This window comes from Bubalus bubalis, chromosome 16, assembly GCF_019923935.1.
Source record: "Bubalus bubalis isolate 160015118507 breed Murrah chromosome 16, NDDB_SH_1, whole genome shotgun sequence".
In the NCBI taxonomy this organism is placed as follows: domain Eukaryota; kingdom Metazoa; phylum Chordata; class Mammalia; order Artiodactyla; family Bovidae; genus Bubalus; species Bubalus bubalis.
Genome location: NC_059172.1, coordinates 71117306 through 71144891, shown reverse-complemented (window position 1 = coordinate 71144891; position 27586 = coordinate 71117306). Strand labels below are relative to the sequence as shown.

At 37.7% G+C, this 27586-nt stretch overlaps 1 protein-coding gene across 8 annotated transcripts in view; it reads left to right on the top strand.

Annotated features, from left to right (window-relative positions):
- MTMR2 (myotubularin related protein 2) overlaps positions 1 to 27586 on the top strand; it is a 114992-nt gene that overhangs the window by 68320 nt on the left and 19086 nt on the right. For all 8 annotated transcript variants that reach the window (XM_006050568.4, XM_006050570.4, XM_044929784.2 and 5 more), the window contains 7 exons: positions 4503 to 4597; positions 4761 to 4871; positions 7494 to 7595; positions 8716 to 8799; positions 17446 to 17595; positions 18335 to 18523; positions 26470 to 26655. In XM_006050568.4, the coding sequence (XP_006050630.1) occupies positions 4503 to 4597; positions 4761 to 4871; positions 7494 to 7595; positions 8716 to 8799; positions 17446 to 17595; positions 18335 to 18523; positions 26470 to 26655 (917 nt within the window). The remainder of the gene's footprint in view (positions 1 to 4502; positions 4598 to 4760; positions 4872 to 7493; positions 7596 to 8715; positions 8800 to 17445; positions 17596 to 18334; positions 18524 to 26469; positions 26656 to 27586) is intronic.

The following is a 27586-nucleotide window of genomic DNA, read 5'->3' as shown; positions in this document are numbered from 1 at the left end:
GTCCATGGGATTCTCCAGGCAAGAATACTGGAGTGGGTTGCCACTCCCTTCTCCAGGGGATCTTCCTGACGCGGGCATTGAACCTGCATCTCTTATGCCTCCTGCAATATGAGCAGATTCTTGACCATCTGAGCCACTGGGGAAGTCTTAAGCCAAGTGTCATTTTCTTGTGTAAAAATAAGCAGGCCAAAGGGGACCTGTCCTCTGTGTTGTTGTTGCCTATGGCACATTTAGCTCCTTCATGTTCAGCATTTCTCTCTTCTTAGTTTTAACTCTTGGTGGAATACTTGCCCATTCCTTTTCTCCCCCTACTCACTTCAGGTATCCTAAGTTCTCCTGAGCTACTTGTTCAGTAAGGTGTTATGTATTATTACTATATAATAATGATAATTATCATTACTGAGTGCTTACCATCTGATTTAATCATCCTCACAATGACCTTCTGAGAAAGATGCTGATCCCATTTTGCAGATGAAGAAACTAAGGCATAGGAAGACTGCCTGGCTAGTAAAGTTATAAAAAAAAAAAACTGTGACAGTTTTTTTCCCTCTTCTAAGCCTAAAAGCATATGCTATTTCCACTATGATAAATTACCTTATAAAAGAGTTTCAAGTTATCACTCAGTCTCTTTTGTTATCTTCTTTTTTAGATAGCAACACTCCATTTAGGACTTCATCCTTGGCTTGTTTCCCTTTCCTCTCTTATTTGTTCTTTTTGGTTGATGATATCTAATAAGTTAGTAGCTTTACCTACAATGTATTTACTGATGACTCCAAAATTTGTTGCTTCTAGTGTGAACCTCTGTCCTAATACCGATAAATGATGCCTGCATCTTAGACACATGGCCATGGATATTCTATAGATATCCTTATACCCAACATATCCAAAACTGAAGTCATCACCTTTATTTCTAAATTTATTCCTTTTCTTCTTTCCATCAGTTAACATTAACACTGGTTGTCCATTCACTCCAGGCAGAAATCCGAGAGTCATCTTCAGTTGCTCTCTATTTTCTGAGCTCTGACATTCAGTTACTAGATCTAGAGGAGTAATCTCCAAAAATTTATTGAGTGTTATCTTTTTCTCTCAATTTTCATGAGCCCTTGGTATAGTATTTATGTTGAATTTCCTATACCTGTGAGAAACTTTTAGGAGTTTAGGAGAGAGATCAGGTTAGAAGTCATATTTTGGAATCATCAGAATATGGATATTAGTTGAAAATGAAAGTACGAAAATAACTCAGAATGTATGGAGTAAAAACAGGGCCAAGAACATAGCTTTGGTAGGCATTTTATAATTATATGGTAGAAGAAGAACCAGGGAGGAGGAAATTAAAAAGGAATGAAGAGAATGTGATACAGTATAAATTAGAGTGATCCAGACTGTATACTTTGTCCAAATAATTGCTTTACTTTCCCACGTCTGTGTTTTAGGTTCTTCTCTTTACTGAATGCTGTATTAGCATCTCTGCCGATCTAAAGGGTACTAACCATTGGGGCACAGCTCTCATGCCTGTGTTCCTTGAACCTTCTCTGATCCCATAGCTTAGTGGACTTTCTTTATATTGCTTGGAGTGTGTTTTTGTGCCTCTCTGCACAGATTGTGTGCTCTCGTACATTATATTTATGTGCATATACTTTTCACTCTTATAGATACGTATTCTCAAAGTCATTTTCATCTACCCCATAGAAACTTTTATGGATTCTTTGTGAGCTTAGGGAAAATTTGAGAAGATCAGTAAATCTAAGCTCTTTCGGCATCTGGCAGTATTAGTATTGCAAAATTTAGAGAAATACCTAATATATTAAATAAAATACTCTGATTCAAATCGTCAGATAGACTTGATTATTAAAAAAATTAAATGTAATATAAAGTATGAAAAGTGAAAGTGAAGTCGCTCAGTCATGTCCGACTCTTTGCTATCCCATGGACTGTAGCCTACCTGGCTCCTCCGTCCATGGGATTTTCCAGGCAAGAGTACTGGAGTGGGCTGCCATTTCCTTCTCCAGGGGATCTTCCCAACCCAGAGATCGAACCTGGGTCTCCCACATTGCAGACAGATGCTTTACCGTCTGAGCCACCAGGGAAGCATGAGGCTAGAGTACCCTTGAGTATATTAATTCATATAGAAAATTAGTTCATATAAAAAATTCATTTACTTTAGACCAACTAACGTTCCTAGTTGGTTTAATGTAAGTTTGCAGTTTAGACATTTTTTTAAAGGTCACAGTGGTGTTAGAGACATCAACAGAATGCTTTAACAGTCGCAGCAGTAGTCGAAAGGTATTGGCCCAGGCACATCAGCAGTAGAGATGGCCCCGACTGCAGTATTTCACCCTTTAACACAGGAGACAGACTGCGTTACCTGAGTGGCTTAAAAGTGACAAAATTGAGTTAGTCACTCAATTGTGTCCAACTCTTGGTGGCCCCATGGACTGTAACCTGCTAAGATCCTCTCTCCATGAAATTTCCCAAGCAAGAATACTGGAGTGGATTGTCATTCTCTTCTTCAAGGGAAGGGAATCTTTCTGATGCAGGAGACCCAGGAAGTGAACCCAGGGTCTCCTGTGTTACAGGCAGATTCTTGACCATCCGAGCCACCAGGGAAGCCGTTTGCATGATGCTCTGGAAAGAGGTTTGAGTTTGCAGTCATGGAAACTGCACTCAAGTCCTAATCTTAGCAGTTACTGGTTCTGAAGCATTAGGCAATTCGTTTTACTTTTGTGAACCCTGGTGTTCTCATCTGAAAATTGTAGGTAGTTAGAGGTCTTAATGTTTAAAGGTGATTTTGAAGGTTAAGGCAGGTACTCAGGTGAAAAGTACTTTATAAATTCTGTCAGTGCTGGTTTTATTGTCATTTGTTCTGATAAGGTTCCTAGTCACAGTCTTTCTTCTAATTCATACAAGCCCTGCTAGGCATAAATTCTCTCTTCAGAGTGACCTAGTTGCTACCAGCCTGAGGAAAAAGATAAAAGGGACAGAGCAAAGCAGAGCCTAATGATGGTAACAGTAACATAGCTATAAGCTCTTGTGTTTGGTAGAGTACTTTTAATTTTGGAAGCACATTCATGTATATTATTTCATGGTTTTATAGTAAAGAGGAAGTTGTAGCAAAACTTTGGACTGGGACTAAGAGGGACATATCCTGTAGAAGAGTACAGAATAATAAGATTGATTTTCTTGTGTGAGTGAAGGAAATTGGCTCTGGAAAGAATCCAGGAGTGTTTTTAGTAACACTGAGTAAAGCTTTCCCAATTGAGGTAAAAATTCATAAGGGCAAGAAATTGTATGTAAGTCAAGTTTATTTATCTTTCTTTAATGATGGGTTTGTTTAATTTTAATATCTTCCCTCTAAATGAAACATTGGAAATGCATTGGAAACAGTGATTAAAAGAATGTAGCTCATACTTGTACATTCCCAAGGGAGCCGTTTTGAAGGTTAGAAATGTATGTTAGAAGATCAGTCTCATTTCAAATTCCATACTAAGCAGTCAGTCCTTCACAGTGAGGAATAGAAAGCAAACTCAGGAAGTTGCGTGCCTTATTAAGCATATTTCATGTTCCTAAGGTTTCCCAGAAGCCCCTTGAAAGGTTCTTAGAAGTTTTTTGCTTCTAATTGTGCCTTAGTTTCTTGGAACAATGAAGATACTCGTTTATCTGCTGATTTGCTGCAATGATGACATAGTGGGGTTTATGAATATTTTAAAATAGAAAAACCTTTGTATTGGGCATATGAACACTACCATATTAAGTATTACTTTGAGCTAGTGGTAGTCAAGTTATCCTGCTTAATTAATGCATGTTTTAAAAAGAAACAATACTGTATAGATTCATCATTTAACATTTAATTAAACAATGTGGTTATTTCTCTACAAAGTTTGACATCTGTTTCTTAATCAGGTACATAATACCCTCTTATTATGCTATTATATTTTTCTAAGAAATCATAGTTCATATACATTTTATTTTCTCTACAGTATTTTCCCCATAAATATAATCAGGTCAGGAGTTACTGGTATTATGTTTTAGGTATTGTATGTTCAGAGGAATGTTGACAAACTAGACTACAGTCAGAAGAAAACCAGTAGACTGGGGAAGAAGATCTAGGAACTGTGATTAGATGATGGAGGGATAGTGACTTGAGACATTGATGGCTGTTCCCACCATTACTGCCCCTCCTCCACTCACTGCTCCAACTGCCATGCCTCTCTGTCCATCAGGGAGGGTGTCCGCCTTTGTTTCCCTGTGTCTGTCCAGAGTAAAGGATGTCCCTCTGTTTCTTTAGTCCTTCCCACTTATTCTGCTTTCCCTCCCAGCCTGTAGTGGGTGGTTGGAAGCTTGGATTTAGTTTCTGAGGTCTCTTGGAATCACTGATCCTGTGATTTTCAAGCGTAATTTAAACTAGTGGTCAGAATGCTATTAAATTTTATTTGTGAAAGATCAGAGTGCAGTTTTTAATAGTGTACAATAGAGAATAAATTGTGGGCTCTTTTTCTTTGCAGCTAAAGATGTAACTTATATATGTCCATTCACTGGTGCTGTACGAGGAACTCTGACTGTTACGAATTACAGGTTATATTTCAAAAGCATGGAACGGGTAAGACTTGCTGGATTAGATTTTTTTGTGTGTACATCTGTGTGTTGTTTGTACATCTTTAATCATTTTTAGTTAAAACATTTCTAATTAAATATTTTTCTCAGCTATAATTATACAGTATTAATTGCTCAGTTTTAATGTTTTTTTTTTCCCCTTCTTTTAGGATCCCCCATTTGTTTTAGATGCTTCTCTTGGTGTTATAAGCAGAGTAGAAAAAATTGGTGGTGCTTCTAGTCGTGGTGAAAATTCTTATGGACTGGAAACTGTGTGCAAGGTAAATGTTGTAATATGTATGCAATTTTTTTTTGGTTTGGAAAGCTTTCTATTAAATAGAGCCAGTGTTTAGAAATTGTTTTCCAAAATATCAAATGGATTTCATGCTAGAAGCATCATTCTAGTAGAATAAAACAACATTTAGGAGTAATAAAAAGGTGATCTGTTGTGAATTTAATTTACAAATTAGAAACATAAGGCTCTGAGCAGTTAAGACTCGTAGTACTTTGTAGTGAAAGAACTGATTATGATATATTTACCTCTTTCCTATTTTTAGTTTTCATAATTTTTCTGCTTCTGAAAAAGTAGTGGGGAAGACTTCGTTTGGTAGACCTTCTGTATTTTATTATCTAACTCATTCTATAAGTGCATTGATACTTACTGCTTACAGTGAACAATGTCAGATTTGTGATCTCTGAAGAAGATTTAGCTTTGGGACCAGGGACCAGGCTTGATCACTCAAGAGCTTCTGTGTAGCAGAGTTTTATTAAAGTATAAAAAGGGACAGGGAAAGCTTCTGACACAGACGTCAGAAGAGGGGCAGAGAGCGCCCCCTTGCTCGTCTTAGGAAGGGAGCTATATGCCTTCTCAGTTGGCTGTTACAGTAATCAGAGTGTCTCAAGGTTGTGAAGGTCTTACCAGACCCACTCCCTTGGTTTACATTTTAAGATAATGGAATTAGAACTAACAATAGAAAGATCTTACCAGACCCACTCCCATAATGTACATTTTCAAATAACAGGATTAGTCAGAAGGTTCTCAAGAAGGAGAAACATGTCCTCAAGCAGGATACATGGTTGTTATCTAATCCTTAATACAGAGTTTAAGTTGTTTTGTTGTGTAATCGTCAGCTCTGGGCTTAAAGAAAAACAGTGTTTTATGTGATTAAGATGAAGGAATATAGAAAACCGTTTGTCCTTTTCTCCTTGAGAACTCCAGACCGCTATCTCCTCCTCAGGAGCTCCAGACATCTTTCTCCTTGGGGACCCCAGACTTCTTGTCAACCTACCTAGGAATTCACTCTCTCAATACTTGCCTGAGATTGTTAAAATAATTTTAACATTTAGTCATAGATACTTAATATTGATACTGTTGTCACTTCCAAGGTCACTGTTCTCCTTACCATGGCCTAATGTACCCTGTGTCCATCTTGCTTGTGGGGCAACATTTTCCTTTCTTTTTGCTATCAGTGCCAAAAATGTAAAAGCAAAAAAAAAAAAAAGCAACAGCACATTCATAACTTTAAAGATCCTTTCTTATGACAATCTTAGAAGTTTTATCAATCTAGCATTGAAACTAATGCCTTAGTAATTACTTGTATGCTTTTCCGTTATCATTGGAAGACCTTTAAACGTAATTAATAGCTGTCAACCAAGTGACAGGCACACTGTCTCCTGATTGCTCTTCTGTGGTGTAGGAGTAAATACAGCATAGAATGGATATAAGAGGGCATGGAAGAGGGTGATTGGGAAATGTTGATCATTTTAAATATAACTTTTCCCATAGAGCAAGACCATTATCAGTAAACTCATAGGCCCTTTATCAGTTAAACTTGTAGGGCCCCTGCTACAGTACTTTTGGAGAACTCTGTGTTTAACAGAATGATTATGAATATCTATTTGTTGTAAACATATTCACTAAGGAAAAAGAAAAAGCTTAGGTTCTCACACATTTGTTTAAGAAGGTGGCTTTCTAATTTTGGATCAGATTTGTAATAAAATATTCTACTTGTTCATGTTCTGTAGGTGCTTTGTGGTTCCTGTGCTCATTTTTACAGGATGCAGTTTAATGAAGCTATTTTGAATTCTTTCTAGATGAAAACAAAATGAATAGTCTTGAAATTATTCTTAATCCCAATTTTTTTAGTGCTGCTAAGATCTCACTAAATTGGAATGTGAGTATCTACATTCAGTCTGAGTATAGAAACCTACTTGAAAACAAATAAGGGAAGGGAACTTTGGTTTTTATATCTGAGTATAGAGCCTGGATGATATCAACCAAACTATTCAGAATTTTTGCTAGTAGATGATTGAAGAGCCTGGGACCTGGAATGGAGGAAGACCTTTAGGCAGAGTTTTGGTTTTATCAGTCTAGTAGCCAGAGACTTATGAATTAAAGATTCAATGGAAGTGAGTCCTGGGAAGGAATTATAAATAGGAAAATGATCACCAAGCTTAACTGGAATGAAGACTTTATGAAATATATAACAATAGCTAATCAGGTTTTTGGTAGGGAAATTCATAACAGAAAATGGCCTTTAACGGGGAAGGACATACTGTTGACAGTGTGTGTGAGTCATGTAATAGTGTGATTTCAGATATAACATCTCTAATCTCCTGTGCCTACATCAGATGCTGCCTCCTTCTGTGGCCCAACTTGAATTCATAAACAGAGGGGAGTTTTCTGTCCTCCGAATCCTACCTTGTATCCTGTGTTTATTTTTATTTCTCTTAATAAGGCATTGTAACTTCCCTTCCTCCAGGAGCAGTTGTCTGATCTATTTTTGTATCCCTCTTTCACAGATCTTAACGTTTTACAAGATAGTTCCAAGTTGCCTTATTTAGTCATTAAATAGAAAGTGAGCAAACAGTGATAGGTGACTTGATTCCTAACTCTTTTCTAGGATATTCGGAATTTACGATTTGCTCATAAACCTGAGGGGCGAACAAGAAGATCAATATTTGAAAATCTAATGAAATATGCATTTCCTGTCTCTAATAACCTGGTACGAGATTTCTTCTATCTTTGAAAAATCTGTATTATGATTATTGGTGTAGTGTAAAGAAACTTGTCTAGGCTATCTAGAATCTTGGTGTTTATAGTCTCACTTTGCCTTTTAACCAGATGTGTAGTTTAGGTTTAATTTAATATATGGGACCAGTCTTTTTAAGGTATAAAGTGAGGAAACTGGACTGATTTCTGAGGTTCATTCCTGCAGATTGACATTGTTTAATTATGTGATCTTTATATCTGGGATGTTTCTGTGATGAAAAGCTGTATGTGAAATCTCCTTTTTAATTGAGAGCTGAGAGTTAAGTCTAGCAATATTAGGAGGAAAGCGTGGATCAGTACTTAGAACTGAGTTTCTTCTGCGTGCTATTAACAGTGTTAGGTTTCCTCATTTATTTTATATAGTCTAATGTCCAAAGTAGCCTTATGGTGGTAACTATTATTTATCCATATTTTAAAGTTGAAACCAGAAGCAGGTAAGCAATTAACTCAGTGGCACAGTTAGTAAAGAGTAAAATTTAGAATTGGTTTTGGTTTTCTGATTCAAGTTTAAATGCTTTTCATCATAGTTGTTCCTGCCATTTTGTCCATATTAATGATAAACTAAATTTTCATTTTTGATACACAGATTGCCTGCCCGCAAATAAAAAGTTTTTTCAGGATGTTTTAGAATATGTTGCGTAATCTGTAAAGCTGCTTAATTGCTGACATCTGTGGTGTCTAATTAATTAATTATATCAGAAGTTGTCTTTTTTATGTAATGTCTTTAATTATTTAGAAGTAAACCTAAAACAGCTACTGAAGATATCTGAAAGAATTATGGTAATATGTTAGCATTTGATAAATCTTGGTGGCAGGCCTTTGTGCTTTTCTGTGTTTGAAAAATATAAAAACAATATTAAAAAATATAAAAATATATAAAAAAAAAATAAAAAACAATAAACTTTCAAAATAGCAAAACAGAAGCTAAAAACAACAATTTAAAAAAAGGATACCAGTACAAAATATACTTTCAGATAAGTCAATGAAAACTTGGGGTATGATAGAGGTACATTTCTGATTCATTACCTTCTTAAAGGTCTTTTTAAGCTATTAACTCTGTCTACTTTTTGTAGTCTCTTTTTGCTTTTGAGTACAAAGAAGTATTCCCTGAAAATGGGTGGAAGCTATATGACTCTCTTTCGGAGTATAGAAGGCAGGTAAGTACTTAAAAAAAAATTTTTTTTTAATATTCTATATTCTTTAATACAACAAAACTTTCATGAATAGAAGTGAACAAACAGCTTTATATAGTTCTATGGTCTTTTGTTGTTGTTTTTTTAAAGTAATAACCCATAAGGGAAAAAAAATTTAAAAATATGCATAGCTGAATCACTTTGTGGTACATCTGAAACTAATTCAATATTGTAAATCAGCTGTACTCCAATTTAAAAAAGGGTAAATAACAGATATACACATTCAGAGAAGAGAATTATGAGATTAGGAAATGCAGTAGTCAGAATAGAGCATTGGACTCTATACAGGTGCTTTATGGTCTTTGACTTTAAAAGATTAAGAATTAATCTATTAATTTATTGACTTTTTGCTGGAGAGTTAGGCACTTTGTTTCTGGGTCAACTACATTAAAGTCTGTTGGAGAGGACATTACTTGATGTAGTTTATTACCAAAGAAAATGAAGATAATCTCATTTTTCTGTTTCTTGTTTTCATTGAAGTATAATTGACATACAACATTATATTAGTTTCAGGTATATCACGTGATGATTTAATATTTATATGTATTGGGAAATGATTACCACAGTGTCTTGTTAACAGCTCAACTGTGTCACCATACACAGTTACAGAATTTGTTTTCTTGTGATGAGATCTTTCGATTATTCTCTTTGCAACTTTCAAATATGCACTACAGTATTAATTATGGTTAGCATGCCTTACATTATCCCTGTAACTACATTTACTTTTTAATTGGAAGCTTGTACCTTATGACTTCTTTTACCATTTCTGCCCCCTCCTGACCCCCTACTTCCAATAATCAACCATCAGTCGGTTCCCTTTATCTATGAGTTTGGGTTTTTTTGGTTGTTGTTGTTTTTTAATTCCACATGTAAGTGAGATCGTCGAACAATATTTGCTTTTCTCTGTTTTATTTCACTTAATTTACATCCTCAAGTTCCATCCATGTTGTCACAGAGTGACAAGCTCTTTTTCATGGCTGAATAAAATTCCATTCAAGAGCCAACTCATTGAAAAAGACCCTGATGCTGAGAAGACTAAAGACAAAGGAGAAGGAGCAGCAGAGGATGAGATGGTTAGATAGCATCACCGACTCAATGGACATTAATTTGACCTAACTCCAGGAGATAGTGGAGGACAGAGGAGCCTGCTGTGCTATAGTCCATGGAGTCTCAAAGAGCTGGCCATGACTTAGTGACTGAACAGCAGTATAATTCCATTTAGAGTGGGAGTATTTCTCTATCTTACTAAATATATGTATATATGTGTGTGTGTTTATGTGTGCTCAATTGCTCAGATGGGTACTACTCCTTGAAACCTCATGGACTGTAGCCTACCAGGCTCCTTTGTCCATGGGATTTTTCAGATAGGAATATAGGAGTGGGTTGCCATTTCCTCCTCCAAGGGACCTTCCCGACCCAGGGGCAAACCTGTGTCTCCTGCATTGGTAGGTGGATTCTTTACCACTGAGCTGCCTGGGAAACCCCCGTATATTATTATGTATATGTATTACATTTTTTCATTCATTCATTCATCAGTGGGCACTTAACATTGTGTCCATATCTTGGCTATTGTAAATAATGCCACAGTGACAGGGGAAGCGTATATCTTTTTGAGTTAATGTTTTCAAAATGGAATTGCTGGATCATATAGTAGTTCTGTTTTCAGTTTTTTGAAGAACCGCCACACTGTTTCCCATAGTGGCCGCACCGTTTGCATTCCCAGCAGCAGTGCACAAGGGTTCTTTTTTCTGCACATCCTTGCCAACACTTGTGATTTGTTTTTTGTTTTTTTTATTCTTTTATGATTATGATTCTAACAGGTTTGAGGCGATATCTCATTGTAGTTTTGATTTGCATTTCCCTTACATTAGTGATGTTGAGCGTTGTTTCATGTGTCTGCTGGCCATTTGTATGTCTTTGGAAAAATTTTTATTCAGATCCTTTTCTCATTTTTAATTGGATTTTTTGTCATTTTTAAGTTCTTTATATATTTTGGATATTAACAGCCTTATCAGATACATGGTGCTCTATGGAACTGGAGAAAATATTTGCAAACCATGTATCTGATAAGGGTATTAATATCCAAAATATATAAAGAACTTGAACTTTAACATAAATGTTGAGACTAAAGATAGAGCATCAGAGTATTCCTTTGTCTTTCTTGTAAATTAAAAGTTGAATTCAGTAATTCACTATATAAAATTTAAAAGATACAAAAGGATATACTTAAAGGAAGGTTTTCCTTCGGGGCCAGCATTTTCCCCAGCTGTCCCAGCTCTTCTCCCTTTAGGAAATAACGTTACTTACCACGTGTATATCCTTTCAGAGATTTTATGCTGCATAGCCCATGGACGGAGGAGCCTGGTGGGCTGCAGTCCATGGGGTCGCGAAGAGTTGGACACGACTGAGTGACTTCACTTTCACTTTTCCCTTTCATGCATTGGAGAAGGAAATGGCAACCCACTCCAGTGTTCTTGCCTGGAGAATCCCAGGGACGGGGAAGCCTGGGGGGCTGCCGTCTATGGGGTCGCACAGAGTCAGACATGACTGAAGTGACTTAGCAGCAGCAGCCTGTATATGTGTGTACATTATTTTTTTTTTTTAAAGCCGATAATAGCATTCTCTGCACACTGTATGTTTCTTTTTCACTTAATACATTTTGGAGATTATACCATCTGAGAATCATGGGCCACTCTATTCTTTTTTTCTTTGAAAGTGCGACATCGTTCGCATGCCGTAAGATTTTCTGCTTTACGTGCCCACCCACTGCTGTTGGACATAGGAAGCTGTGCGGCTGTCACCACAGTCTGCCGCCAGAGCATTCAGGAGACTCCACTTCTGAATGTAGCTCGAGCTCTTGCTTAGTTCTCAACACTTAGATGTGTGCCTCAGTGCCTTTATTTTCCACTTAGAAGAACTACCTTTAAGGATTTTTTGAGGAGTTAGTGTGATATGCAGGAAGGTGCATTGTAAACCATAGAAATCTATCTAAATGATTATTATTGTATTTATTACATTGTAAAGCTCTAGAAACAAATCATGATTGGTTGGCTTTTTTGTGTGCTCTTGCTGAAACACAAAAGGAAAGTCACATTAAATGCATGACTTATCCATTATCGTGCCTAAAGAAATTAGATTATGTATTTTTTTAAATGGACAAAACTATGAATAACCATTTAAGTTTTCTGTATGGGAGAATATTCTTTAATTGTATCTTGGCACATGTAGTGATTTACAGAGGACTCTGAAATTTGTGGGTAAGGTAAAGAGAAATCATCAGGTTGCTAAAATGGTAAAAATTGGTAAATAAAAATGAGTATCGTCTTCTGCACAAATAATCATAATGGCAGATATCTTGGTTAACAAATTTGTAGAGCACTCAAGTACAGCCAAGGAGAATAGAATTTTATTCTCAGAGCTGAGATGTAACTAACAAGGAAAGCTATAATCCAGTTAATTTGATTATAAATTGACTCTGACAAATGGGTACATTAACTGAAGGGCAGTGATTTTGTGAAGAGTAGAAAGATGTACGTCAGAGATTAACAGTTGTCAGTATGTCTTTAACAGTGTCTACAAAGAAAGTATGTGCTGACTAGCCAACTCCAGTTTGCTGCTTGGAAGGCAGTTCCTTTAATGGAGATGGTTATGTCAATTTCTCCAAGAATGAGGAGAACAAGAGCCATTAAGGTAATGGCTTACCTCAAAGATTCTACTCCCACCTGGCCATTTTTCTAAAGTGTGCTGTGTGCTCAGTCACTTGAATTGTGTCTGAATGGTTCTTTTGTGACCCTATGGACCGTAGCCCACCAGGCTCCTCTGTCCACGGGATGCTCAAGGCAGGAATACTGGAGTGTGTTGCCATGCCCTCCTCCAGGGTCTCTTCCCGACCCAGGGATCGAACCTTCATCTCCTGTATCTCTTGAATTGCTGAGCCACCAGGGAAGCCCATTTTTGTTTTTTCTGAAGAAGATGACACCAATCTCAGTGGTAACAGCAGTTCTCCCTGGCAAGTGATTTTTGAAGGATATGGGAAGGCGGTGAGAGAGAGAGAGATAGGAGTTAAATACCTGGGTTCAGGGTGGTACACTAGGATCTCAGGAGATCTGACCCTTTCAGCTTTGACTCCATATTTTCTAAGAAAACTTCAAAAGCCAATTTTTCTTCTTGTAGAAGCTTCCTTATGGTTCACTGATTTCTTCATTCATTAATCAGATTCATGTATCACCTAGTGTGTATTAGTGGCTAAAACAGAAAGACACAATCCTGACTCCCAAAGGATACATGTTTAATGGCAGATTCAAAGAAATAAACTAATAATCAAAATATATGGTCATGAATCCTGTGATTAATAGAGCGAGTACTCCGGTGAGAGAACGTGATGCCATCTGGAAACGGAAGGTGTTTGGTTTAGGGTAGACTACAGCAAGCACCAGAGAATGCTGCAGAGTGGCCAGAGATCAGTGGGGAAAAGGAGGGGTGTGAGGATCTTTGCCAAGTCCTGTATAGAGTTCTAAATGTATCTGAAAAGAAATAGGTAGCCATTGATAGTTTTAGGCAGAAGAATGACATGATAACTTTTGCATCTTAAAAGACTTTTGAGGCAGTGTGGAGAATGGATTGCAGAGGTACAGAAGAAAAGTGAGGCTTGAGAGGAGTGAGCAAACTTTTCTGGTGCTTTTGGAAGGAAAAAAATCCTAAAAATTGATTGTTGATTGGATGAGTTAAAGATGGCACTCAAGTTTCTTGGTTCTAGACCATTCAGGTATGACCTAAATCAAATCCCTTGTGATTATACAGTGGAAATGAGAAATAGATTTAAGGGACTAGATCTGATAGATAGAGTGCCTGATGAACTATGGACGGAGATTCGTGACATTGTACAGGAGACAGGGATCAGGACCATCCCCAAGAAAAAGAAATGCAAAAAAGCAAAATGACTGTCTGAGGAGGCCTTACAAACACCTGTGAAAGGAAGAGAAGTGAAAAGCAAAGGAGAAAAGGAAAGATATAAGCATCTGAATGCAGAGTTCCAAAGGATAGCAAGGCAAGATAAGAAAGCCTTCCTCAGCGATCAATGCAAAGAAATAGAGGAAAACAATAGAATGGGAAAGACTGGAGATCTTTTCAAGAAAATTAGAGATACCAAGGGAACATTTCATGCAATTATAGGCACAGTAAAAGACAGAAATGGTATGAACCTAACAGAAGCAGAAGATATTAAGAAGAGGTTGCAAGAATACACAGAAGAACTGTACAAAAAAGATCTTCATGACCCAGATAATCATGATGGTGTGATCCCTCAGCTAGAGCCAGACATCCTGGAATGTGAAGTCAAGTGGGCCTTAGAAAGCGTCACTGAGAACAAAGCAATTGGATGTGATGGAATTCCAGTTGAGCTATTTCAAATCCTAAAAGATGATGCTGTGAAAGTGCTGGACTCCATGTGTCAGCAAATTTGGAAAACTCAGCAGTGGCCACAGGACTGGAAAAGGTCAGTTTTCATTCCAGTCCCAAAGAAAGGCAATGCTGAAGAGTGCTCAAACTACCGCACAATTGCACTCATCTCACACACTAGTAAAGTAATGCTCAAAATTCTCCAAGCCAGGCTTCAACAATACGTGAACTGTGAACTTCCAGATGTTCACGCTGGTTTTAGAAAAGGGAGAGGAACCAGAGATCAAATTGTCAACATCCGTTGGATCATTGAAAAACCATGAGAGTTCCGGAAAAACATCTATCTGCTTTATTGACTATGCCAAAGCCTTTGACTGTGTGGATCACAATAAACTGTGGAAAATTCTTCAACAGATGGGAATACCAGACCACCTGACCTAGCTCTTGAGAAATCTGTATGCAGGTCAGGAAGCAACAGAACTGGACGTGGAACAACAGACTGGTTCCAAATAGGAAAAGGAGTATATCAAGGCTGTATATTGTCACCATGCTTATTTAACTTATATGCAGAGTACATCATGAGAAAAACTGGGCTGGATGAAGCACAAGTTGGAATCAAGATTGCCGGGAGAAATATCAATAACCTCAGATATGCAGATGACACCACCCTTATGGCAGAAAGTGAAGAAGAACTAAAGAGCCTCTTGATGAAAGAGAGTGAAAAAGTTGGCTTAAAACTCAACATTTAGAAAATGAAGATCATGGCATCTGGTCCCATCACTTCATGGCAAATAGATGGGGAAACAATGACAGATGATTTTTCTGGGCTCCAAAATCACTGCAGATGGTGACTGCAGCCATGAAATTAAAAGACACTCCTTGGAAGAAAGGCTGGGACCAACCTAGACAGCATATTAAAAAGAAGAGACATTACTTTGCCAACAAAGGTCCGTCTAGTCAAGGCTATGGTTTTTCCAGTATTCGTGTATGGATGTGAGAATTGGATTATAAAGAAAGCTGAGTGCCGAAGAATTGATGCTTTTGAACTGTGGTATTGGAGAAGACTCTTGAGAGTCCCTTGGACTGCAAGGAGATCCAACCAGTCCATTCTAAAGGAAATCAGTCCTGAATATTCATTGGAAGGACTGATGCTGAAGCTCCAATACTTTGGCCATTTCATGCAAAGAACTGATTAATTGGAAAAGACCCTGACTCTGGGAAAGATTGAAGGTGGGAGGAGAAGGGGAAGACAGGATGAGATGGTTGGATGGCATCACTGACTCAATGGACATGAATCTGAGTAAACTCCGGGAGTTGGTGATGGACAGGGAGGCCTGGCGTGCTGCAGTCCATGGGGTCGCAAAGAGTCGGACATGACTAAGCAACTGAACTGGACTGAAGTTTCTTAATTGAGTACTTCCTCTATAAACTCACCAGTTCATTGGACATTATTTTTTTATTATTGCATGTAAATACATTTTAAAGATCTCTAATTAAACCTTTCTTTTATTTCTGAAAATGAGTTCGGATTTTACCTGAGTATAAAGTTGAGGAAGGCAAGAGGGAAGGAGATATGTAGATCATAGGTAGCAAGTTGGGGCCAGGCTAAATAAATGGGGTAAATAGTGTGTAAGGCATTGATGATAAAATGACTAGTGGAAGTGGAAACTCTGTTGATAGTATTTACCACATGATTACAGGGAAGGGATTTTGCCTTCTTTTTGATTAAAATTTAGTAAATTTATTTTTACTTTTGGCTGCGCTGCGTCTTTGTCACTGGACTCGGGCTGCTTTCTCTGCAGCTTGCAGGCTTCTCCTCGCTGTGGCTTCTCCTCCTGCGGCGCAGGGGCCCCAGGTATGGGCCTCAGAGCTGCGGCACGTGGCTCCTAGAACACGCAGGTTCCAGCACAGGCTCAGGGATTGTGGTGCATGGCTTAGTTGCCCCGTGCCGTTTGTGATCTTCCTAGACCAGGGATAGAACCCCTGTCTCCTGCGTTGGCAGGTATATCCCCATCCACTGTACCACCAGGGAATTCTTTCTTTATTTTAATATCTTCTTGGGTGTTTGGCAACAGCTTGAGAAATACCCCTTTGGAGGAGAAGTACTCCTGTACTTTCATTTCAGGTTTTTATAACAATTTTGTGAATCAGGATAGTGAAATTTTTCTTGAGGCACGATGTATTTTATTATAAAAAGGATGGGTTTAGAATTTACATGGAATTTTTTACTACCTTTAGTCAAGTTATAAGCTGTGCCACAATTTCTTCATCTCTACAGTGAGGTTAATGAAACCTGAATACAGTAAAGTGTGTGTGTGTGTGTGTGTGTGTGCACGCGCATGCATGTGTAGGCATAACGCTTGCAGACAGTAAATGCTCAATAAATGTATATATATATTTTTACTGTAATTTGGTTTCTTTTGATTCTTTTTCTGTTTATTCTTTTTCTGTTTATTGTCAGAGGTAATAAAATTAAAAATAAATGTATTTTCTTAATTCTAAGCACTTACTGTAATGGCTTTATTTTCTGTACTAATGGAGGATGGAAATTTTAAAGTGTCTTATTAAGTAATTGTATATGTGAAGTGGTATACTAGTTATAAATATAACAAACCTTTAAGGACCAAAGTTTAACAGTTGATGTGTATTGAAAAATAATGTTTTGTTTCTCTTGCTTCTTTTTTTTGGGGGGGTGGCTTTGCGTTCTGTTACTTTCTTGTTTTTCTCATATGTTTTACATTAGCGACATTAATACTGTAAGATTCACTTTATGTATATAAGTGATAAATATGTGCATAGCATTCTAGTGGATGCTTAGTGCCTGCCCTCAGACATTTCTTTGTATAGATGAACAGCAGCACAGTCAGTCATCCAGTCAAACTATATGAGACTGTTCTTTTTAAAGACAAGAACATTTTTATTTTTAGTCTTACTGTTTCCTTTGTTTGATATGTTTAGAACAGACCCAGCACTCAGTCAGTATTTAATGACATAATAAATCTGTTAACATAAAACTGAGTGCCAAAATGAATACAGATTTTCTTTGTTATAAGGTCTCATCCTAAAAGCCTGATCACCATAGACAAACAATAACTATTCCAACAACTTAAGAGATAGTGGAGTTTAAGAGAAGTTGAGTAGGAGCCTTCTGTTGTAATGTTTTCCGATATTTCTCTTAGGCAGTGATTTGTCTTATGTTTATTTAACACGTAGGGAATTCCGAATGAAAGCTGGAGAATAACAAAGATAAATGAACGATATGAACTCTGTGATACCTACCCTGCCCTCTTGGTTGTTCCGGCAAATATCCCTGATGAAGAGTTGAAGAGAGTGGCTTCCTTCAGATCGCGGGGCCGTATCCCAGTAAGTGTGAAGCTGTGCTGAAGCTTCCCCATTGCTTTTGTGCTCCACATAGTGCAGAGTGGGGGAGTGGGTGCGGGATAAAAATAGCTACAGCAGCGGGTCCTCTGTGGGGCTATTAGGGAATGAGTTATTGAGTAAAATTAAAACCAGAGGAAAGACTTAGACTAAAGAGGTTTCTGGAGAGTTTGAAATGGATATAAGAGAGCTGCTCAGAATTGCATGGCTCTTAACTTGAAGTCAAAGTTGGCTCTGGTATTATTCACTATTTCTTTATCTTATACAGTTGGTCATAGTGATAAATGCTCTCTTCCTTTAAATCCTGGAATGAAGAAAACCACACAAATTTGTGATGAATTTCTGTATTCTGGAAAGATAAGTTCTAATAATTTTAGGTACAAAAATGTGTAGACTCTGAACACTATAGTTGGGCATTTTTGCTGAACTTTAAAAATGGAGTTTACTTACGCTCCCTTTTAATGTATTTTTTCCCTAGAGACAACACTTTTAATTAATGACTCTTCTAAATCAATATCTGATTAACTAATAAGACCAAGTTTTCCACATGCCAGAGTTGACTTGAAAGAAAAATGATGATTTTTTTATAGCAGCTTCATATTTCCTTTCATGGCTCGGCTTTGAATCCAGTTAGAAAGCAGAGTTTTATTGAGTAATGTTTTGGGAAGAACTATAAATAGAGAAGCATGTCAAAGGGTGTGTTGCCACTTTTCCCCCCATTAAGGTTTTGTCATGGATTCATCCTGAAAGTCAAGCCACAATCACTCGGTGTAGCCAGCCCATGGTAGGGGTGAGTGGGAAGCGAAGCAAAGAAGATGAAAAATACCTTCAAGCCATTATGGACTCCAATGCCCAATCTCATAAAATCTTTATATTCGACGCCCGGCCAAGTGTTAATGCAGTTGCCAATAAGGTGAGATCCTCTTATAGTAATTAAGATTATAGTTAGTTTCATGAGTTTGTCAGGAGGTAGTTCAGTGGTAAAGAATCCACCTGCAATGCAGGAGACCCTGGTTTGATCCCTGGATCGGGAAAATCCCCTGGAGTAGGAAGTGGCAACCTGCTCCAATATTCTTGCCTGGAAAATTCTGTGGACAAAGGACCCTGGAGGGTTACAATCCATGAGGTCACAGCGAGTTGGATGTGACTGAGCACGCGTACACGTACACAGTGCAGTAGGATGAGTTTAGGCTTTTCATTCGCTAAAGATACAGATTCTAATCCTGGCTCTTTACTTGATAGTATAACAAAAAATTTTATTTTTAATTTTATATTGAAGTATGGTTGATTAACAATGTTGTGTTTTAGGTGTACAGCAAAGTGACTCAGTTATACATGTGTCTTTTCTTTTTCAAATTCTTATTCCTATATAGGTTATTACAGAATATTGATCAGAATTCCCTGTGCTTATTGATCCTTATTGGTTTTCTGTTTTCAAAACAGCAGTGTGTATATGTCAATCCAATTTAATTTTAATCTTTTTAGTAACTTTAATTGGCTTATTTGTAAAATGAGAATCATAAAAACTAACAGAGTTATTTTAGGGGCAAAACTCACCTGATAAACTGTTGTTTTAGGAGCAAAAACTCTCCCTTCTCCAAACTGGGCACCAAACTGAGTTTGTGAGACTGTAGTCTGCACAGCACCCTTGTAGGAATCATGCAGAGTTCTCAGTGACCAGTGCTGCCCTCTTCTGGCAGGTCTCTGCCTGTACAAGCTAGTCACACTGAAGACTGGCAGTTAGTTGAAGCAGTGGTCGTGATTTCTGCTATAGAATAAATATTAGCATTGTGGAAACAAAAATTCTGGTCCACTTGGAAAAATCTACTACTGGAGAAGAAAAGAGAAGAGAGATAGTTTAGCTTTAAAAAATTGCCTCTCAGATAAGACAAAGAAAAAAAACCCACACGGCCTCCCTCCAAAATTAAAACACCCCAAATTCTATAAATAAAGAAGAGACACACACCATTAAACCTTGACTATACTTCCAGACATATGTGCATATGTGTGTACTCATATATTTAAGACAGAATGGGATAATTGCAACTTCCTTTTTTAATTGATGCTGTTTCTTTCTATGCCAGTAAATATACATCTGTAACATTATTTTAATTGTATGATAACTAATAACACCAATTGTTTTTGGATATTTAGGTTATTATTTTTTTCTTTTTTGGTTCTTTTTTGCTATTATAAACAATGCTGGAGTGATCATCCTGTAATTAAATTATGGAGCATGTATTAATTATTTCAGTCCTGTTTAGTGTTTTGAGGACACTTTGAATTCCAGGCATTCTCTGTTAAACTGTAAATATTTCCCCTTAAAGGCGAAACAGGACAGTGGACATATGAAACTGGTTCCCCAGGGACTGGTGTGTATTTTCCCAGTAATTACTTATACCATGAGTTAGTAGGAATGAGACTCATTATCTAGGATGAGGGACTTCCCTGGTGGTCCAGTGGGTAAGACTCCATGCTTCTAATGCAGGAAATGCTGTCCTATTCCCAGTCAGGGAACAAGATCCCACATGCCGCAACTAAGACCTTGTATGGCCGAATAAATAAATAAAATATAGTTTTTTAAAAAGATGTTATCTAGGATGAGAGGCATATAAGGCAGAAAAGGGAGTAGGCAAAATGTTATACTCCTTGTAAAATGATTCCCACATGTATTTCACTATGGAAATCTCTTTCTTAATAAAGACTGGTATATTTTATATATATATAAATACTTAATAAATACTGGTATATTAGGACATTTTTCTTATCATAAAATGTGTAATAGACAACAAAAATCTAGGAAGGGATAGGCAAAGTAAAGGAATAAAAAGCACCTGTAATTACTGATCTTTGATATATTTTCTCCCACTGTTTTTTCTATGTATTAAATATTGATTATTTTGTTTCATTGTTTTTCATTTTTATAAAAAATATTTCTTTCCAACAGCTCTTCTTGAGAAATACTTTAATAGTACTCATCATATAGCTATGTCATTGTTTACTTAATCATTCTTCTGATATTAGATGTTTAATATTTAGTATTTTAAATATAAGTAAAACAAGTACCTTTTGTTGACATTTTTGTTCCCTAGCTATATCATTACTATATCCTAATTTAAAATACTCATATTTTTAAACGTTTTGCACATATTGCCATTATTCTTCAGGAAAGTTAGTTTACCAGCTAGATCGATATCTTTTTTCTTGCTGTTTTATTGAGATATAATTGACATAGAAAAGTATGTAAGTTTGAGGTATACAGCATATTGATTTGAAAAATATATATATTGTGAAATGATCACCACAGTAAGCTTAGTTAACATCTATCACTTCACATAGTTATGGTGTCTTTTCCCTTGTGATGAGAATTTTTTAAATTTACTCTCTTAGCAACTTTCAAATACATGATAGAGTCTTGTTGACCATAGTCATCACATTGTACATTATATCCCCACAACTTATTTATCTTTTAACTGGAACTTTGTACCTTTTGACCACCTTCACCCAATACTCACCTGCTCCATCTCCCTTTTAAAATTTGCAACAGGATACATATTTGTTGCAACAAATATTTTTTGTCTTCATGGTAAGAATATTTTTTATAGCAGTGTGAATATGTGTGATACAACAGTGTGTGAAAGTGTATGAAATGTGTGAAACAGTGTGAATATGTGTGAAATAGCAGTGAATATGTGCGGAACAGTGTGACGGTGACAGCTTCCTTTGCAGTCGTGAGCCATATCCAGAATGAAAGCTTTACTAGCCACCAAGCCTTCCACGTGTGCCTTACCCCGATCAGACTTGCCTTCTGCCCTGCGAAAGGTGACCACTATCCTAACTTTTACAGTACTCATCTTCTTACAGTGCTTAATCTGGTGTTACTGAAGTATACACATCACTAGTCTCTGTAGTTTAGCCTTGCCTTGTGAAGATTGTGTTTGTATGTCTTTTAAGTCTCTCTTCATCTACAGTCTTCCCCTTGTGCTTCCCTCCCTGATTCCCCGCTTCTCTCCAGTATATTTTACTGCAGAGTTTCCCATAGTCCAGACTTTGCCGATTGTGCTATGGTATAGTTCTTCTGTCCTCTGAATTTCCTTCACGTGAATTCAGAGGTTTATTCAGATTTAGGTTCAATTCCTTTGGCAAAGCTGTAGGGGATACATCAGGAGGCACACAATTTGTGGCTGATTCTTCTTGTTGGATATTAGCAACTGATCAAGTTCAATGCTGAGATCTGTTACTTCAGTGGGGTTGCAAAATGGTGATACTCTTAAGTTCATAATTCTTTTCAGCTATTAGTTGAACTCTTTCTAAAAAGAAGCACTTTCTCTTATCTAAATTGTGGTTAATCAGCAGTTCTGTTCATATAAGAAAGCCAGGGTAAATACTTGATTCTTTTTCCTTATTTACCAGTTTTCCAATAATAAATTTACTGCCTACCATCCCATGAGAATGACTAATATTTTAAGTGTCATTATGAATGCACTGGGGCTTCCCAGGTGGTACAGTGGTGGAAAATTTGCCTGCTAGTGCAGGAGGCACAAGAGACACAGGTTCAATCTCTGGGTTAGGAAGATCTCCTAGAGTCAGAAATGGCAACCCACCCCAGTATTCTTGCCTGGAAAATTCCATGGACAGAGTAGTTTGGTGGGCTATAGTCCATGGGGTCACAAAGAATTGGACACAACTAAGCACATATTGATAATCAGTCCCTTAAATCTATTTCTCACTTCCACTCGTCTAGTCAAGGCTATGGTTTTTCCAGTAGTTATGTATGAATGTGAGAGTTGGACTGTGAAGAAAGCTGAGCGCCGAAGAATTGATGCGTTTGAACTCTGGTGTTGGAGAAGACTCTTGAGAATCCCTTGGACTGCAAGGAGATCCAACCAGTCCATTCTAAAGGAGATCAATCCTGGGTGTTCTTTGGAAGGAATGATGCTAAAGCTGAAACTCCAGTACTTTGGCCATCTCATGCAGCATTGACTCATTGGAAAAGACCCTGATGCTGGGAGGGATTGGGGGCAGGAGGAGAAGGGGACAACAGAGGATGAGATGGCTGGATGGCATCACCGACTCGATAGATGTGAGTTTGAGTGAACTCCGGGAGATGGTGATGGACAGGGAGGCCTGGCGTGCTATGATTCATGGGGTCGCAAAGAGTCATACACGGCTGAGCAACTGAACTGAACTGAAGCACATGTTGTATTTGTATGTAGTCAGCAATTTCTAATTCATTGCAGATAGTATTAAAATTTTTTTTCCACCTTTGATCAAAAGGAGACTTCAAATTACCTCCCGAGTTTGTTTGGCATGACCATAGTAAATAATCTTTAGGCTTCCCTAGTGGCTCATTGATAAAGAATCTGCCTGCAATGCAGGAGACGTGGATTTGATCCCCAGGTCGGGAAGATGCCCTGGAGGAGGGCATGGCAACCCACTCCAGTATTCTTGCCTAGAGAATCCCTTGAACAGAGGAGCCTAACGGGCTACAGTGCACGGGTTCATAACAAGTTGGACACGACTGAAGTGACTGAGCCACACACATGGCAATCTTTGCTATCTGGTTTGATAAGATACAGCAGAGTCATCAGGAAATCTTGTATGTTTCCTACCCCAGGCTTGGAATAGCCATCTCCCTAAGAAGTTCTGGTTTCTGTTAGTAGGAGATGGTATTTGAAACCATAATTTGGTGCTAAGGATACTTATTTGCTACTGGACTGGTCCAATTTCTGAGTCTTTTCTGAATAGACTAGGAAATGGATAGAGCCAGGAAACGTTAATATATTTTTAAAGATAAAGTACTTCATGAGTTCATACTGGTGCTTTCAGTTTGAATTCAGTGTTAAGAGTTGTTACATGTGTGCATACATATGTATGTTTGGCTCTTTACGACCCTATGGACTGTGGCCTGCCAGGCAGCTCTTTGTTCATGGGAGTCTCTAGGTGAGAATTCTGGAGTGGATTGCCATGCCCTGCTTCAGCGGATCTTCCCGACACCCCATCTCTTATGTCACCTACATTGGCAGGCAGGTTCGAACATCTTCAAAATTACATGTGTGACTCCTCCTTCCCCACCAGGAATGCTGATTCTCAAAGTCAGAGGGAATGATAAGATTTGTTATGTTACATAATTACTCACTTGCTTTATCCTACCATGGTGCTAGAGTAACAGTGTTACTAGTATCCCCAGAACATTTAGGGAAACATTTTTTTGGACTTGCTCCCATTGTAAAATACATGTGTTATATTTACATTGTCAGAGTAGGTAGTCTTTACACTCCCTTCTGTACACTTCTCCCTTTTACCTCTGACGTCTACAAGTAGCTGTATTTTGTGCACACAACCAGTTCTTATGTGGAAGTCTTTAGTCTTTTTCTTTTGTCTGAAGTTGTTCTCTTGTAAATATTTCAGCAGAGCTGATAGAAACAATATTCTGAGTATTCACCTGCTGATGCAGCTTATGAGGGACTTCCCAAGTGGAGCAGCAGGAAGAATCTGCCTGTCAGTACAGGAGGTGCAAGAGACGTGGGTTCGATGCCTGGGTTGGGAATATAACCTGGAGCAGGAAATGGCAACCCACTCCAGTGTTCTTGCCTGGAAATTCCATGGAAAGAGAAGTCTGGTGGGCTACAGTCCATGGGGTCCCAAAGCGTTGGCCACGACTGAGCATGGACACAGGCTGGGGGGGAGCAGCTTATGTTCCTTATATTTATGTTGGTTTTCCTGGGCATAAAATTCTTGGTTTGCATTTGATTTTCTTGAATGTCTTAAATATATTGCCTTTTTTTTTTTTGTCATGAAGTTTCAAAGTCTGATCATAAACTAAATTTCTTTTCTTTCTGAGTCACTCTTTTTACTTCAACGTACAAAGAATTTTCTCTTTTGTTTTTCTTTGAAGTCCAGTTATTTTGCCAGAATATGTCTTCATGCTGTGTATTTTGGGTTTATATTATCAGGTATGCTTGTGTGCTGTTTTCATTGGGAATTTCAATTTAAAAGCATCAGGACTGTTTTCTTTAATCATAGTTCTTAGTATTTATTTCATTTCTTTGTTTTGGCTTTTTTCTTCAGGACTGCTATTACTCCTGGGCTGTCTCTTCTTTGCCTCTCTTCATCATTTGTCGCTTTCTCTTGAATCTTTTTTATGTCTTTCTAATTCCATTTTTTTTTTATATTTCACTTTTCACGTTTCTTTTAATTTAATATCCACTGTATTCGTTTGCTCTTGAGTTTCTTCTAATTTGGTCTTTATTTCTAATTTTTTCCCTTTTATTTCTATTTGTTTCCAAGTTCTTTCACTTAATCAGTGAGTTTCTCTAATAACTCGTCTGTTAGAATGGACAGAACCCTTCTCGGTTTCAGCTGCACTTCTTAGATTGACCTGTTCTTTCCTGTAGTTCTGGAGGAAGAGAGCTAAAACCAGGAAGCAGAACAATAAAAACTGTAAGACTCTCTTGTGATTCCCTTGTTCTCTAGTCCATCTTACATGCATTGCTTCCTTCTGCATTTCCTTATGCATTCACTGATAGCATCGAGATCTTGTGACTGTTGGCGGCTTTGGGGTTTGCTGGAAGGCTCTGTCCTCTAGTTCTGTCTTCAGTGATTTTTTTGTGTGTCTTCGGTTTTACTATCTAGTTGCTCTGTTTTTAAATAATACCAGTTGTGTTGAAATATAATTCACATGAAATGGATTCTTAAAGTATGTATTTCAGTGTTTTTAGTATATTTTCAAAGTTACATGACAACATTTGACGTACTCATCAAGTTGTACAAGTCTTGATTCCAGAGCATTTTCGTCCTGTGTTTTCGTGACAGGCTCTGTGTAGTTGCAGTATGGCCATGTTTCTAGGATTTGCTGCAACACATTTGAGTGTCCCTCTGCCCCTGATGTGAGCTGTCTCTGCTCTCCAGAATAATCCTTGTTAACAGGGACCTAATGAAACGCTGTTAATTTTGTACTTGTGCCCATCTTGACTCTAAACCATTTCCCACGCTGTCAGTGTCAGAAAGCAAACTTGAATGTCTACTCTTCACTAATTTGTTGTTAGTTAAGAGGTAAGTTTTATTGTTTTCAAAAATGTGATCTCTTAATTTTATATAACTACAGTGACTGTTCCAGTATCTTCCTAATTTTTTTCCATTAGTGCTCAAAGAGGTGTGATTTTATACCTGAGATAAGAGGCATATTTTATCCAAAAGGCAAAAGAATATTTTATTCATAAAACAGAGAAAGATTCAACCCAGAAAAATTTGGTTCTTCTTTCCAGCTGTAGCTTACTGTGAACACCAACTATTTCTCATTCTATTCTGTAGATATAGATTTATCTCTTTGAAAATAGTGATAATGTTATTCTATAGTACTCTGTGCTTTTATATTTGTTTTGTCTTTTTATTTAATAATAATTGTGCAGTTACCCTAGAAGTCAGTCACCGTGATTGCAAAGCACTTTGCAAATATTAAGATGAAGTGAAGAAAAGCATGGGTCAGGTGTAAACTAGACAGATGTCCCTGCGCATGGAGCTTCAGTCTTCTGTATGAAATTATGTTTGGGTAGGACTTGAGATATGGATAGACAGTGCTTTAAGTACCTTCCTGTATGTTATCATATATAATTTTAATAACAGCAACAAGAGGAAGTCAGGGTGAGCATGTATATTCTTGTTTTATGAAGAACATGTGGGACAGCGTGGTTGTGTTAAGTTGCCCTGAGCCAGCCACATTTTCCCATGGAGTTTCCTGTCCATCAGTCACATGTATCAGCTTTGATGCTTTTGGGTATTTTATGGCACTCTTTCAAGGATGTCATCATATCATGAATATGCATTCATTTTTTATTTTGTGTGATGTTATTTTTCCAGGCAAAAGGTGGAGGTTATGAAAGTGAAGATGCCTATCAAAATGCAGAACTAGTTTTTCTAGATATCCACAATATCCATGTTATGAGAGAATCTTTACGAAAACTTAAGGAGATTGTGTACCCCAACATTGAGGAGACCCACTGGTTGTCTAACTTGGAATCTACTCACTGGCTGGAACATATTAAGGTGGGTATATGTTCCTGTTTCTTTAAACTGTTAGAGACTATCACACAAGGACTTTCTGTGCCCTCTTGTGTGTTGGCTCTTAAAACTGAAATCAAGATGAAAGTACCCTTTTAAACAGTGAAAAATTGATAACTACTTTGATAATTAGAACTACTTTTAAGTTTTGGTGTTTGAATGAATTAGGTTTCTGTATTATGCATTTGGTTCTGCTGTACTTTTTTCCCCTTTCTTTCCTGCTGCTGCTGCTGCTGTAGCAGCAGTCGCTTCAGTCGCGTCCGACTCTGTGTGACCCCATAGACGGCAGCCCACCAGGCTCCCCCGTCCCTGGGATTCTCCAGGCAAGAACACTGGAGTGGGTTGCCATCTCCTTCTCCAATGCATGAAAGTGAAAAGTGAAAGTGAAGTCGCTCAGTCGTGTCCGACTCTTAGCGACCCCATGGACTGCAGCCTGCCAGGATCCTCCGTCCATGGGATTTTCCAGGCAGGAGTACTGGAGTGGGGTGCCATTGCCTTCTCTGCCTCTCTTTCCTATCCTATCTGAATCTGCCCATCCTTCAGTTCCCAGTTCACTTCTTTGATAAAGTCTTCCCAGACGGAATTCATTTCCATTTTCTCTGAGCTTTTCATTTTACTTTTCTTTCCAGCTAATCAGATGCTCCCATGTACTTGATTTAATTACTTTTATGTGTCAATTAACATAGATTACTGATTCATGGAGAGTAGGACAGGATAAATCATATTTCTTCTTTGTCCCCACAGGAGCCAGGGTAGCACTATATGATGTAAATAAATCAGCCAATAAATAATTGTTACATAGCTTTTGAAAACCATTCCGGCCAGGCACATGAGGTGAAGTAGTTAAATGAAGGAGACTGTATGAACCTCAGCTTGCCTAAATATAACGTTGGAAGCACCAAACATTATTTCAGGT